At 41.7% G+C, this 16,201-nt stretch overlaps 1 protein-coding gene across 1 annotated transcript in view; it reads left to right on the forward strand.

Moving 5' to 3' along the window:
* Window positions 1-2,588: 2,588 nt before the first annotated feature.
* The window catches only part of rasa2 (RAS p21 protein activator 2), a 196,659-nt gene continuing 183,046 nt past the window's right edge, over window positions 2,589-16,201 (forward strand). Inside the window, exons 1-2 of the mRNA XM_084332855.1 lie at window positions 2,589-2,689; window positions 7,883-8,009. Coding sequence (XP_084188981.1) covers window positions 2,632-2,689; window positions 7,883-8,009 — 185 coding nt within the window. The 5' untranslated portion in view covers window positions 2,589-2,631. The remainder of the gene's footprint in view (window positions 2,690-7,882; window positions 8,010-16,201) is intronic.

The raw sequence follows: 16,201 nt of genomic DNA on the forward strand, positions 1-16,201 counted from the left end.
CCAACCAATTCACTATCAACAGCAAGACAACACAAGTTGCTGGTATCACACAAATTAGTCCAGTACTGTCCAGTAGGGGTGTAACAATGTGTAGCAACCTGAAAATATGCCTATTATTCAGATGTGCTGACTTGCCTTTTATCTCCCCTTTGTGCACAAAGACATGTTGACTAGTTTCCATTGATATTCTCACGAACAATGACGCGAGTTTCTCTTTCTTCTATCGGCTGGAATATGGATTACACGCAGTATCTCTGGACCATATTCATCATCCTTTTCCCTGTGTGACTAGTAGGCGGTACCAGCAGGGGGCGGTGGCAGGCAGAGAGTGTACGGAAGAGAGGCAGGCAACGAGGAGGGAAGAGTCACCTGGAGGAAGGAAGAACCGGCAGCTCTCTTCTGCTTGGGATGTTGCTGTGAACGGTCGCAGCTGCAACGGGAGGTGCTTTGGAATAGCCCCGTTAAAGAAACCCCAGAGAGCCCCGCCGGAGCGAGCGACGGGTTATCATAGGAGTATCCGTGATAGTGCGTGAGTAAGAGAGACTGAGCCACAGGACTGACGTCCATAGTTATCGGGTTACAGTAGCAGTGTGACGGTATAATTAGCATGCGGCTAACGGCTATATGGACTCCAGTGCAACCCTAGCGCGAGGCGCTGAAGAAGACCGGTGGTATAGTCAACCACGTTGCGCCACAGTATAATCGTGTAGCAGGTGGGCTGTTTGGGACCCAGAGTGTAGCTTCAGTGTGAGTGAGGGCGAGTTTATAGATGCGCGCCGTCGAGTCTGCTCCGGCTGTCTACAACCGTTCTGCACCGGCTGACTTCAGGCCAACGCGGGAGATCGTCCCGACCGGCAGAGGTCGCCAACACCCAGCACACGCTCTCAGCTCACTACTGCCCCTGCTCCAGCCCCGCTTGCTAGCACCTGCGACCCGCTTGCTAGCACCTGCTCTTCGACACCATCTTGCCACCCGGACGGTGGTGGTGCGGCGCGGCCGCCATTTTGGGTTGAGTACAATTGAGCATTAATGCTCCGGAGCTATTACACAGTACACAGTGTGGTGCAGCCTGCGGGCGAAGCTAATGGTTGCTAACTACAGTTCTAGGGGTACCCCATTAACAATACATGCCGGCATTAGCATAGGAGTTTTGTTCTGGTACAGTGGGCCCACATTTTTGGTTTCCTTTTAAGTGTGATAACGTGTTTGTTCTTTAATAATATTTTCCCATCTAATTAACCCTTTCCCTGTGGGGAGGTTACAGACCTGGTGCATTATAAATAAAGCCTAGAGAGGTATTATTATTGCCGTATAATTAAAGCCTGTCAGAGGTATTATACAGGGTGCTGACCCAGACGTGGGTGATGAGTCAAACACATTGAGGTATATTATCCCTGATACTAACCCAGAGGTGGGTGTATAATATACGTGTTTATGAGGTATTGAGTTACGAACGGAACTATAGTGGGACTTCAGTCCGTTTGATCACTCTCATTAAATCATTGTAATTAACCAGTACAATTAGCATTAAAGAATTAGATGGGAGTTCTGTGTGCGTGTCCATTCATGAGCCGTTTAACAACTCTTTTGGTGTGGGTAACGTTAATACAATTAACCCCTTCCTACCCAACTCTCCCCTTTTCATTGTAAGGTTTCTAGTGGTCATCAAGGGAGGGTACTGCTTGCGGGAGGGACGAATCTATTTAGGCATATCAGTCACTAGGTGTGGGAGGGCCCAAGGAGGTAATCAGGGAAGTGAAAGCGAGTTGGGGAGTACTGCTGACCGCCCCGGAGAGGCTAGGAGGACCAGAGTACCAAACCAGGTTGGTAAATCCCGGGCCCCATTCACTCCCACTATCGGGTCCCAGGTTGACGCTCCAGGCCCAAAGACAAGGGTGCAGTCAGACGGAGCTCTACTGTGTCCAGCTACCTTGTGACTGCCAGCAACCGTTCCCACGAAGCAGGGATAATCCACCCTGCTACAAATGCATGGATCCCAAGGTGACGATTCAACTGCATCGATTTGAATATTTAAGAATCGATAAAAAATAAAATAAAAAAAAATGATATTGCAATACAGGTCGTTATTGTGCAACCCACACCAGTTACATTACAGTACAACACATGTTAATCATCCTTAGTTAAAGCTTACATTTGGTTAAATAGTTGATTGTGAATGTACTGTATCATGGTTTTATATAAATCCTTATTGTTTGTTATTTTGCACAATATATTTACACTGCATCTCTCTAAGAATAAGTGCCAATAATAACAATACTATATTTTGTAAATGTTCTCTGTTAAATAGATCATATCAATGATGGGACAACAGTGTTTTGAAATCAATCAGCTGCAGAGACCTACACTGGTTACAAATCTGGAAGTATTTCACTCTCTCCCTTTAAAACAAACCAGTGTGTGGTGGGCTCCCTCCCGTTGCTGTAGTCAGTGTAGTGCATTCTGCTGTGATAGCCTCGGCTCCACCACCACGGTGCTCGTAGTGACGCTGCAGTGGAGAGGGCTGGCCCTCCTGCGCGGCTTGTGTTGCATTCATAAACGGATATGATGATAAGCCAGCGTTGAATGTACCGTAGCAGCGACCGAGCCGCGACACACAGTCAAGTCGGGACCATGGCGGAAGAAGACGACACGAGAATTCGGATTTTACAAAGCCTGCGTGGGAAAATATGTAAGTTTGACCGTTCGGCGCTAAACTGTAGCCATGTTCTCTTTAGGGGGAGAGTTGTCGGAGAAAATGAGCCATCGGCGAGGGAGAGAGAGGGGCGCGGTTATCCGCCAGTGTGGAGAGTGGAGCGGTGAGCCAGCAGCCAGTTCATCTGGTTGTAGCATAGCGAGCTAACAGCAGCTACTACCAGGACTAGTACTACTAGCTCGTTGTGTGAATGAACACCACACGGGGCCCATAAAACCCCACTTATTTAGCTAGCTAGCAAACTATTACCTTTACTTGGGGGTGCACCATATTCAATTTGCGAACGTGGCTTGATTAGTAGAGGGCTGGTTATCCAATAAAAAGGAACATCTTAGTTCATTTAGGTAGCCAAGACTTGGCAGCCAGTACTTGCCAGGTTGTTTTGTGAATCACAACATGGGACTAGTAGTAGCTTGGTACCTCTCAAGCTTCTAGCTAAGACAAAAACACACACAAAAATAACGTTACAATTATGCACGTAGCTAATATACTTGTATGCAAACTTTTTTCATTACACAAATAATGGTATTTACTATTTAACTGAGGTCTGGTCTGGAACTGTTTGTCTGAACATCTTGAAGTCTTCTCGCGGCTGGAACCTGGCTGCAAGTTGTCTCTCCGAGTGAACGGAATGATTTGAGGTCGTAGGCCTACCTACCCCTCGCGAGAGTTTCAAATGATTGCCGACGACAAAACTATTTGAGATAAAAAAAAAAATTCAAAAAATTATTATAACTTGCTCAGGTGTGAGTAGGACCCTGATGTAAACCAGACGAAAGTCTTTCTCTGGTCTGCATCCCCTTAACAATTGTATGTATTCAGCTGTACTGTACTGTACCCATTCTGCAATCTGTTAATACAGTTTTCAATCAATCAATAGGCTAGGCCTATGTACAAGGTAGGGTTTACTGTAGAACTAATTTAAGTACTAATGTACACAAACACGGACTCATGCATCACAGCACAACCCCACACACACTTTTAAAATATTTTTCTCATATACCCCCACATACTTAGCCTTACACTTGATTTTATTAGGTATATTACAATTAAGAGAAGACATTTCTATTAATGGGGAATATCCCACGAAGAAGCCACACAGCTGTTTACAAACCTAGGAGGAGGAGGTTTCTGCTATGAGAAATTAAGAGTACCATACCACCTTGGACTTTTATTTTGTCCAATATAAGCAGCAGCACATGCTGTAGGCTTGTTTTAAACGTCTTTACTATGTCCAAAAGGTCCAACTACCATCAATTTGTGCTGACGCTGGGGCGTAGCCCATATATTATAACTAAAAGTTGATGGTTTATTAATCTGTGTCTCTATCCACTGTGTTCAATGGCATAGGCCTATAGCCTTTACACCAAACATATGTTGACACACTAATGGCAAGACAAATGGTATGTCAGTTTCACCACCATGCATTAATGACAAAACAGTAAGCAGAACAAAATAGAGGAACCGCCGTGGCATGTAACTCGGTTTGCTGTCTTACGAAACTTCATTCTTCCCTGTTCGCACTTCATTATTTTTTGTCCCCTTTCAACCTACCTTTCTAAAAGCATCAATGGAGGTGGCATTATTTTGAGCTGTCTAAGTAGCATACTGTAGTTATTAAGCAATTCATATATTATAGATTGGCTTATTGTAGCGTAAGGTTAGGCTGGTTGTCAATCATGTTATTTTGACATATCGTGAGGAGCAAACTGTGCTGTTGGTAGTGCACATGGTGCTAATCGGGCCGATATTTGACATTTTGAGATAATCACCTTCGGTCGATTCCTGAGCTCATGAGGCCGTTAAACAAAACACGTCTGCACACACATATTGCTCTTGCGTGCTTGCTTTTCTCTCTCCCTCTGTGTGTTTGTCTGTGTGCTTCAAATAATACACCAAACTAACTTGACAGTGTTTAATGAGAGATAGTAGTGGATTTGTGGGACAAAATCCCCGTTCTATCACCTTGTTACCAACTCTAAGGTTAGTCGCCTGGTAGTGGTAGATGATATGAGCAGGCTGTGTGATGAGAGTGAACAATTTTAAAACGAGTGCACTGCAGAGACGGAGGGCAGATCTACTTCAGTAAACAGAGACAATGCAGACAAGACAATAATGTTAGTGTTAAAAATATTGTTCATTAAGTTCAGCAATTTTGTGTCATTTGTTATTATTGTATTTTATCAGATGCACACAAAAAACGTATCTATCTACATTATGTATCGGCCATTGGCTGCCCTGCTCTTTAAATATTGGCATTGGCCATTGAAAAACCCATATCCACCACTAGCCATGTGAATAAATATTGTGTGTTTTGTTGTGTTTTGCTGCCCATAATCGGCTCAAAGACCCTTGGCTTATGATGTTTCCCAGGGGAACCTATGACTGTGAAGATGACATGATAGAGGTTGTTAGTGTGTGTGTGTGTGTGACTCCCGCCAGGTCAGCCTGGTCATGGCAGGCTTAGTGACAGCTCAGCATTCTCTCACACTGGTTTTCAGTCACTGGCCTTTTGTAGGATTAGACACATTATTAATAGCCTGTTTTAAAGAGCTGATCCTGGAGCAGGCTTTCCTCATTCAAGTTTGCCGCTCAGCCTTAGGCTACATATATCCCAACCTATAGGAGGACCAATATAGATCGCTACCCACGCCTCTAGTCTAGTAATCCTCTGTTCCAAATCTGAAGTTATTGATAGAACGGCCGTTTGACACTGGCCAGTTGTAGTGTTTGATCAGGTGCAACAATTGACGTACCTGTCTTTTACTGTTTTTGTGTTTTTTTTTCCCTTTTAGGTTATATCTGATTTTGTCAAATCTGTGACTAGCTGTACTCAAAAGTTGATGCCTAATGAAATAATTAAATCAATCTGTATTTATACTCCATAAATACCCAGAGCAATTAAACTAATTTCAAGATTCAAGTTTTATTTGTCACATACATACAAGGGAATACAGTGAAATGCGGGTGGCCATGCCCCCTTCGCGCTTCTCTTCCCACTTCCCAGTAGGGATATGGGAGGACCCTCTGCATGGATACCTGTTCTTTATAGGTGCAGCAGGAGAGGAAGTAGGCACCCGCTTCAGTATAGAAGAGGGGGGAGGGGTTGTCATTCCTTGTTTTTCAATTTAACCCCTCAAAGAACCATATTATTCCGTTTAGACTTTCTTCTTGGTAGTGTGAATGTGATGCATCACAAGAAACCACTCAACCTTCTTTAACTGAGTGAACACAACACTTTAACTTACCATATTTAGCTAATAAAGTACTTAACTTCTACCGTCTTTAACTATGAGTGAACACAACACTTTAACTTACCATATTTAGCTAATAAAGTACTTAACCTCTACCGTCTTTAACTATGAGTGAAGAACACAACACTTTAACTTACCATCTTTAGGTGATAACGTTTGAAAACATTGTTCCTCTGAAAACTTAAACAGATTTACATATGGTTCTTCTTCTGAGGTATCTGATTGTCTCCTCGATATGGGTTTCAACATGGATGCCACTGGTAATTACTAGCTCGACAAATGGTAAATGGGACAGGCTTTCGCAGCTTGAATTGGCCTATTCTGTCAAATAACAACAACATCACCACAGTATCCTCCAGCAGCCCCGACTGGCCTCCGTGTGTTATGTGCTGAGATGTGTCACAGAGGTGTTGATCATTTTGTGAATCAGCGCTCTGCCGTGGGAAGCAGCGAGGAAGCTGATGTTTTGTGTAGTTAACCACACAGGCCTACATGTCATCCTAAAGTCTGCCTCAAGCCCTCGTCCGCTCTGCAGCCCAAAGCCACATTTCACCAAGTAGCCATCTGCAATTAATTGCACTTGATTTTGATTAAGTTTAGCCTCTCTTTAATCTGCCTTCAAATGAAACGGCCTCTGTCATTTTTTATCTCTGATACAGGGAAATGTTTTTTCTGGTTCTGTATAAACTAGTTAATTGGATGGTACCTCACTATCTTGAACCTGCTATAAAGATTCATGTTGAACCAGTGAAAGGTTTAGACAACAGGGAGAGAATAAAAAAATAAGAGTCAAATGCACACACAACATACAGTGCACCCTATTTAAAATGCCATTTCAATTGCATGATTCAGCAAGACAATTATAACAGTGGCCCAGCCGCCCATGTTTCATACAGAATAGCCTATATTTTGGGCGTGGCTGCATTGACTGCTCAGATCAGTGGCGATTTCTGAGCTTTGGATGAACAACATTAGAGAGGTATGATGCCGCTTCATGTAGTGCAACGCTGTACCGTCCAGCAATGAAAATAACAAAAAAAATAAAACACCACATCTCAAAACTGTTTTTAAATTAGAGTCTGCTAATATACCGTATAACATATAATGTTGTAGACTATCGTGAATTTATCAATCGGGCAAAAATCCTTCTCCGTTTTGGAAATGACCAGTGAGTACAACCCACTGTAAAGCCATTGACAGTGCGCTGAAAGGTGAGGTATTTTTGGCAGCTTGCAGCTGGATAGTTTTCTACTGAATGCACAGAGGAAATTGGTATATCTTATTGTCTGACTCTGGAGAAGACTGTAAGCCCATTTCCCATAATATAATAATAATTATTATTATAAATATTATTCAATAATATAATTATTTAATATTGGTATTTTTTAACATATTAATTAATTAATCATTATCCCAGGTCAGTGATCACGGGATGACTCATTTATACCAACCAGTAACTCAGTTTATTCCCAGGTGTGAAATGGGTATAAAATTGAAGAGAGACAGAAAACAGGATGGAATTTTACGTAGTGTCTAGATCCCCCTTTGTCGGAAGGGTTTTTTAATTTATACTGTAGGTAGTGGGGGGTTATGGTAAGAGACTAAAAAGTGATGACCCCATCAAAAGATTTAAATTTATTTAAATTTAAAAGATTCAAAATGTATGATTAGTTGATTTTATTGACATCTGTAAATTCTGGGGTTTCCACATGCAACCATTCAAAAGGATCTCTTTAAATGTAGTGCTTACCAGAGATTCCCGCTACTTATTTTTCAGGAAAGACTCATTCAGCACTGCAGCATGGAAAAAATCATGAAAAAGTTACTTAAAAAAAAGATTTTAACATGAATTAATGGATTAAAAAGTAGTCAGTGCTGGTGGTCCTGTTCTGATACTCATGTTCTGGTTCTGTAGGTGAAGCTAAAAACCTGTGTCCGGCTTCTGGTCCAAACCGCCAGCGGGACCTATGTACCTTTTGCACCATCAGTCTGGACCAGGAGGAGGTGTTCCGCACAGCCCAGGTGCTGGAGAAGAGCCTCAGGTAAGTCCGTCCAGGTGACCGTGGTGCACCAATACATCAGCAGATCACTGGTATCGGCTGATGTGGGCTTTAAAAAGCACAATCGGTATCGGCCCAGTTTAATTTTTACAAGCGACATTTGGCCAATTGTAGATTTGGATTTTTATTGTGACCTTTTTATGTGGAGTTTTGCTTGATGCACGTATCAAGTGAACAAAATAAAAAAAACACTGACAAATAGATTACAGTTAATTTATCCTTTTTTTTAATAAACAATGGTATGTTACCTGCCAAAGAGGCTGCTGAATTAGACAGACGTACCTGCCGTAGCCACATGTTAACTAGCCTGGCAGCCTCCCACCACATCTGACGTTGAGTCCCACCAAAGCGGTCTGTCTCAATGTCTCCCTGTTGTCTCTGACCCTCTAATCCCTCCTACCACCTCCAGTGGTCATTGATGAAATATAGAGTAATAGGACACTCCTTGAATGCAACAAAATGAACGTTTATTAACACATCCTGCGCCATTCACGTTGTACGACGTGTTTCAAGTTCATGCTAATTCTGCCAATCCACGGCGTACGACGTTATTTTGATCATATTTCATTTTTTCGCCATGGTATTCATATTTCCCTCACGGAGCCTGGTCTGATGCTGTGTGAGCCGGCACAACTCTGCAACGCTTCAATACTGCCCCCTGGTGGATGATCGGCGAGTTGCCAAACCGGAAATGGCCAGTTGGATCTCGGTGCGTCTCCTAAATGCGTCCGGCCACTCGCATATCGTCGCAGGACTCTAGCCACACACCGTGGATATGGATCGCTGCCATAACTCAATAATCGACATGATTTGGGAGTGTATTAGTATTATACAAACCGGAAATGGATCGACTCGATCCCCATCAAATAACTGGGATATTTTTGCTCCAGTCTCATCGCCCAACGGTAAGAGGAGGCTGACGTTACTTTCAGCCTGTTTGTTTATTATTATCCATGCAAACTGCTCTGATCTATATGTCACCCATACTACATAAAGCATTTAACGACTATCACGGAATTATAAACGACCCCTCCGCTCATCCGTCATAATGTTTAGGACCATGTACAGTTGACATTTTTTATATAGCGTGGATCGGCAACACACAGCATTTGATAATCTATATATGCATTTATGCCTATATCTCACGTTCTAGGAATTACTGCAGAAAACGATAAAAACATATTTATATTCTAGACGGTATTTTTGTATGAATGTGTGAATGAAAAAGTAAAACGTTCCTACATCCTGAACGATGGATAATCGATGTTGAATGGGCCATAGTAATGTCAATTTAGCAATACAATTAAAAAAGTTATAGCCCTGCAAAGAAGGTGAACATCTCCATAGACTTACAGTACTGGCAGAGAATGGTATAAGATTCTGAAAGTGCGTGGCAGGGAATGTGTTAACACTTTGCCGCCCGACCACGTATAAATACGAGTTTCTAATCCATGCGTTGTGGACAGAATCACGTATAAAGCCGTGGCAAGTTGTTATTGCTTTTATTCCATTTTAATAACCGGGTCAAGGTCGCGGAGCGGCACTGCATATATTCCCTAGTCTGTGAAATCGAGCGTGCAATACCGGCCAGATCCTCTTAGGGGCGCCATCGCTCCACTGCAGTATGCCCTGTGGGCGAATGGATGACTTTTTTTCCCCCCTTTTCAATGGAGATTTTCAGTACCCGGATTCTGAATCAGCATCTTGTACCGTGGATTACGTTTCGAATCGCAGATTTCACCATGGAATAAGGGGATTTATCATCAGCCAATGGACATATCGATCTACCAGATGCCGATCGATTACAGCCGGATCAGAGCTTGCTATGATACGCAACCAGCCGAGCAGCGTATGTGGCTAGTTACACGACCACTGTTATTGGTAATCAATAGGGATGTCCGATATTATCGGCCGACCGATATTATCGGCCGATATCGGCAGTAAAATGTGATATTGGAAAATATCTGTAGGTTAAAAAAAAAACGATAATTTTTTTTTTTTACCTTTATTTACCCAGGCAAGTAAGAACCAATTCTTATTTTATTTATTGTCAAAAGTATGCATGTTGGTTTAATTCAACTTTTTTAATGATCATATTTTGCACAGATAATGCTTACATTTAGAAAGCCTTTTGAATGCATGGAGTGAAATTATTAGTTACCTGAAATTATTCAGTTTTTTTGGGGGGAAACCCTGTATATATCGGTAACGGTTGATATCTGTATCGGAAATTAAGAGTTGGACAATATCGGAATATCGGTATCGGTAAAAAAGCCAATATTGAGCATCCCTAGTAATCAATAATAATAAACGACATCCACCCCCCCCCCCCCCCCCCCCCCATTTGATGCATACATGCTTTGGGACAGTCCCGATGATATGCAGTTTGAGTTATTTCGTTAGCATATGTAAAACGGAAATGCTGTTGAATATAACGTTGGCAGCTATTAGCCCTATAACTAGCCTTCCAGAAAATATACGAGACAAAATCCGCTATAATGCTTATATTCACGGTGCTATAAAATGACAACCTATTGATGTATTTTTTTTTTCTTCTTTAAGCCATTTTGAAGGGACTGTTTATGAACTCAATTGACAATGAGAATGGACGGATAGCAATACTATAAAGTATAGATTTAGCTGTACAAAAAGACACCGGTCTGTTTACAAAAGCTGGTCCTCAACCACTATATTAGACTCATCCCAGCGGTCGCCAATGTGTTAAGGATATACAGCTTCAGTTTGTGCACAAAATGAGTGGGAGGCTAAGAAGCCAGGAACACTGGCTGTAGACACAGTGGTAGCAATATGTTTTGAACCAGAGTTCTTCCCCAGGCTGTACCTCCTCAGTCCACTGCTGTCTGCCTGACCCTCTAAGCCTTCCTACCGCCTCCGTTATTCACTGCACATGAATAATCTGATATTATGCGGCGTACGGAAGCATTCCATTTGTTAGTGGGCACAAGTAATGGATGCAGCAAGTTCTCAATAACCTGGAATATTAAGTGCTTATGTGAGTGAAAAATACTTTCACAACCCTGTTATATCACCACCAATGAGAGTCGAGTCGGCCAACCCCCCCCCCCCCCCCCCGACTAATCGATAAGTGGATTTACTCAACGACTCCGTATAAAATTCTAATTCTAGCAATTACCAGAGATGTGGTCATAATATTTCAGGAAATGACTAATTTGGCATGGGGAAAAGAAGCATCCAACTAATCGAAAATCAACCCGTTCTTGGTCGACTGAGTGCAAACCGGTCGATTAATATTGACTGTTAATATAGTCTGTGCAATTGTGGTGTGGATCCAGTACGTCGCCTTGCCAGTGGTGAAGGTGGTGCCCTGTGTGCCAACAATCCAGCTAGTTAGCCAGCTGAGAGCTGATGTTGGTTAGATAACAACCGTGGGCATTCCCAAACCTAAAGTTCACTTCACTAGTTCAATCTTGCACCACATAGATTTGCTGGAATGAAATAACCTTTTCATGCAAATATACCGTCACATCAATTACAAACTTGTGTGTGTGAGAGAAAAGGAAAAAAATCCACCCTAAAATACAATTGGCATAGCCTATGTTATTTCTAGAATACTGTACAGCTTAGTTTTGATTTGTGAACAAGTCTCTCCTTAAGCTGAACACCGGAGAGACAAGACTCCTATTGATGATGTCATCAAGAGACAAATTCTGTAGCCGCTCCACAGACGGTGAATAATGGAACAACTCCCCGGACGCCATGACGGTGACGCCATGACGGTGCTCATGTTGATTCTGCTGGGATATAGATACGCTTTCTGATTCAGAGCTGGAAGACATCCATTGAAACAAAACTCATTTGGATTTTTATAGTTCAACCGGAAAAAAAGTACGAGCCCACAGAGTCTATCACGAATTCACCGTCAGTGGACCAACTCCAACTCCAAGAAAGTGTCACTCGATGACTCAGCATATATTCAAGTTTCGATACTCTTGAGACCTGATTTCCAGCTCACGGGAGACGTTTGTCTATGTTTGTATAAGTTGGCTTAAATATACTGTAAGCGGTATTTCATTGTTAAGAATATGTGTTACAACAGCCATCACTGATATAGAGTGTTTGGTCAGTAACATGGGTCTCTCAGTCCCTCTGTTCTACAGTAAACGGAAAATAAATGTTCTGGTATCTCATCCCACTTTATCCAATCAGGAGGGAGACCCCGATATATTTTATTTCGAGAAATCTTGCCAAGCCTAATTTTTTTTATTACCCTGGTAGATTGCTTACTTGTTTTAATCTGTAGACCGTTTTTGCCTAAAGGTACATGCCTAAGTAAATGGAAGATTGCTCTACTTCTGCAAGGTCAATTAGCATGTTCTTGGTATCTAGGAACATCTAGGGACCTGGGGGTATGCATTTCCAGTGTCAGAAATATTGTGCCCGTTACTAGGCTGAGTAAATTGTAATGAAGAAAAGGAGAATATGAATTATGATTTATGATTTTTGCATATTTGATCATGTTAAATCTGCGGGGCACGAGAAAATGCTCACTGAGCTCATTCACCACCTTATTGAGATCATGTGTAAAAAAAAATCTAAGCAAATGAACCGCGGGAAGATGATTAAACAGAAGGATTTGTAGATACAGTAATTAATGATAATCGATTTTAATTATAAATTCATATTTGACCTTGACCTTATTATGGCCAAATCATACATCCATGGATAGGGAAAATGCTCCTCTTTCCAATGGCAGGGTTGAATCTAGATTTAGTAATTTCCTTGCGGTTTTTATGATAATTAGCATTTTCCGATAAATTGTATAAAACATCGGTAAAAATGAAAATATACACTTTAACTACTGTTTTTGATAGGGTTATGGTCTTTACTCTTGGCTACACATTTTATATTTTTTAACATTAAACTTTTAACATCCAAGGGCCCACATGTGGACGATTCTTTGCCGACCTCTAGTGGCTCGGGTGTGCATTTCTTTTAATACAATATATAGATGGAATCTATTTGTTGCCTGTCGATTGCCCTTTCAGGTGACGAAATCCGTTCAGCGGTTCTCGAGTTACATGCCGATATGTGAGGCATGCCCCAAGTACGCAAAAGTACACATTACCACCCCCGACTCCTGGGGCTCTAGCTCCGTCAATCATTTGGCGATCTCGAAAATCTTTGCACAGGGTTGTAGCCAATGAGTGTGGCTTTCCAATGATACCCCATGATATGATAATTGGGGATCTAATATGGTCTCTATTGATCGATTTATGATAAAGAAAACCAGGACATATTTCCTTAAAACTAGTTTTTATTTCTCATTGTTGCAGTTGGAGTTCTCTCTCCTGATTAGAGAAAGTGAGAATGGGATACAAAGAAAAATATTTTCTGTTTTACTGCAGAGCGGAGACCCATGTTACTGACCAAACACTGTATATCAGCGATGGCTGTCAGAATGTAGAGCTATTATTTTAACATGTAGACCACTTATTTGAACAAACAAAAATAACACCACTTACAGCACCTTTTTTAACTGTCCAACATGGTTGAAATAGCATGACGTACGTGGTGTTTTTGGGGTGGATTTTCCCCTGGGTGTGTGGGCTGGTACTGTGAGTGTGAGGCAGCGAGTGAACAAAACAAACATCCAGACCCAACGATGAATGTTATGAATGAAGCAGGGCTCCTCCAGGGAAGCTGCACCTTCATGACAGGCACCTAATAATATCCCAGATAGGCAGATGCGCTGATATCCTGGATTATGGGATAAATCCTTAATTAAAAAAAACATGAATATATGATCACTGGGATGATATATCCTGATATTATCTGTGATCTAACTTAAACGAAAACTTTTTTTTATGGTTGTCTCTGCAAGTTCACTTTTCACGTTCATATTCAGAATATTCTTACTTCTACATGGAGACTGTCTGAATAGCAGTTGTATCTTAAATGGGTCTACTTTGTACAGTGTAAACTATGGGTTACTCGATAAAGTGATGCCACGAGGGGTGTAACGATGCACAGAACCCAAGGTGTTGGGGTCACGGTTCGGTACAACAGGAAAAAAAGCTGCAACAATCTCAAATGCATAAGGCTAGTTTTCTTTTAATTTATAATTTTATTTAGCAAGTTATACTTAGTTCCACCCAGTGTCGTATAGTCTCCCCTGAGAGAGTTGGTACAGCCTGGCCCTGTAGTACTAGTAGGGATGGGCACAAATCCCCATCGAGCAATTGTTTAGGGAAATCAATTTTTAGAATGAATCTTAAAGCGCATAGCGGTAGCAATAATAACAAGATATTGCGTAGGTCACACACATATATACACACACGCTACCAATTTGATTATGTCTCGCTCCGCGGCCATAACAATGCACAGCAATATAATATGAATGCGTATTGTTAGTAAAAACGGTCAGTTACCATTTTATTTAAATTTTTTTATATTTTTGCACAAATCTTCCAAATATTCACAAGACATCTTTCCACAGCATAATATGCAACGTCCAAGATTTGTCTTTTTCTTTTTCGTAATAACATACAAAACATATAAAAGACTCATACAAACATATTAACAAACTGACATGGAAATTTAAAAAGCACTTACAAACATGAACCACTAAGGCATAAAAGAAAAAATTGTTTGGTTCCTGTTGGTTGTCAGTTAAGGCCATGGGTAGGTAGGGAATTTATTTTATACTTTTTTTTTTATTTAATTTTTTCCCACGGCGACTATGGAATAGGGAATTTATTTATTTAATTAAAATGTTCACAACAACATGGATGCATGTACTCTGCCAGCATGTTTAATATCCATAATACTAGGTTTGACTAAGATTTTTATGAAACTTTATTGTTAAAAAAAAAACTTTTTAATTTTTTTTTTAAAGTCATAAAATAAATTGGGTCGCACCTAAATCGGCAGGGTCGGTCGGCAACCGGAACCAAACAATTTTTTCTTTTAGGCCTAAGCTAAAAAAAAACGTTTGTGGTAACGTTAACTGTACTATCCATGCTCTCCAGCTTCCAGCAACAACTCTGCATCGCAGGATTTCAGAGCAAGATTTCAAAGCAAGTTTTCTGTGTCATTGGCACATTACACACACTTCTGCAGTCCCTCCCGCCGCCCCTCTCTCTCGCTCTCTATCTATCTCTCTCCCTCTCTCCCTCCCTCTCCTCGCTAGTTCTCTGCCTGTCAAACCCTGTTTGAGGAAGTGTCGGGTTACACTATGCCTACGTCCCCGATACACACGCAGTCAAGTTTGTGTATGCGTGTGTCCCCGACGAGGGAGAGATGGCCAGGGGCGTAACTATGGGGGGGGGGTCCCCGGGAAATGTCCCCTGCATGGTTTCAGAATGGAGTTATTGTCCCCCCCCCACGTTTTTACCGTCCAAAAACAATGTTGCATGATAATAAACGGTGACGCGATGCGGCACTTTGACCACATCGGCTGCTTGTTCCATCTCTGAGCTCAGGTCTTCATCATATCTATGTCTGTCACTATAGCCAATTGAAATGCTAGAAATGGTCACGTGGACTGGGAGAACCAATGGAATTTCACTTTCACTTCCGCGTTTGGGATGCGATCATGCGAGCGAACATTTGAGAAAATTTGTTAAACGGGGAAATACCAACTGATGAGCCAGAAGAGGAGCCTACGACCTATAAAGCTTCTAAACTTTCAGAGGATGACGCTAAACAGTTAGAAACACCGATCACACTAGAGGAACTCAAGAAGGCCATATCCGAAATGCAAAGTGGTAAGGCTCCTGGAAGAGACGGTATCCCACCAGAAATGTACCTCTCTTGTTGGGACATAATTGGACCCTTAATACTAAATATGATTTTATACTCCGTCAAGGAGGGGAACTTCCATAAGAACGACAATATTGCACTCATAACAGTCCTCCTTAAAAAAGACAAGGACCCCACCGAGTGCGGTAGTTATAGACCCTTAAGCCTACTCGGAACCGATATCAAACTGTACTCTAAGGTATTAGCCATCAGATTACAAAAGCATATGACGTCTTTAGTTCATCCGGACCAAACTGGCTTCATAAGAGGCCGCTTGATCACTGATAACATAAGACGAATACTGCATGTACTAGATGCTGACAAGGACGACACCATACCTAAGGCGATGCTGTCCCTGGATGCAATGAAAGCTTTTGACAGGCTGGAATGGT

Source organism: Notolepis coatsorum, assembly GCF_963971535.1.
Source record: "Notolepis coatsorum genome assembly, chromosome: 1".
NCBI lineage: Eukaryota > Metazoa > Chordata > Actinopteri > Aulopiformes > Paralepididae > Notolepis > Notolepis coatsorum.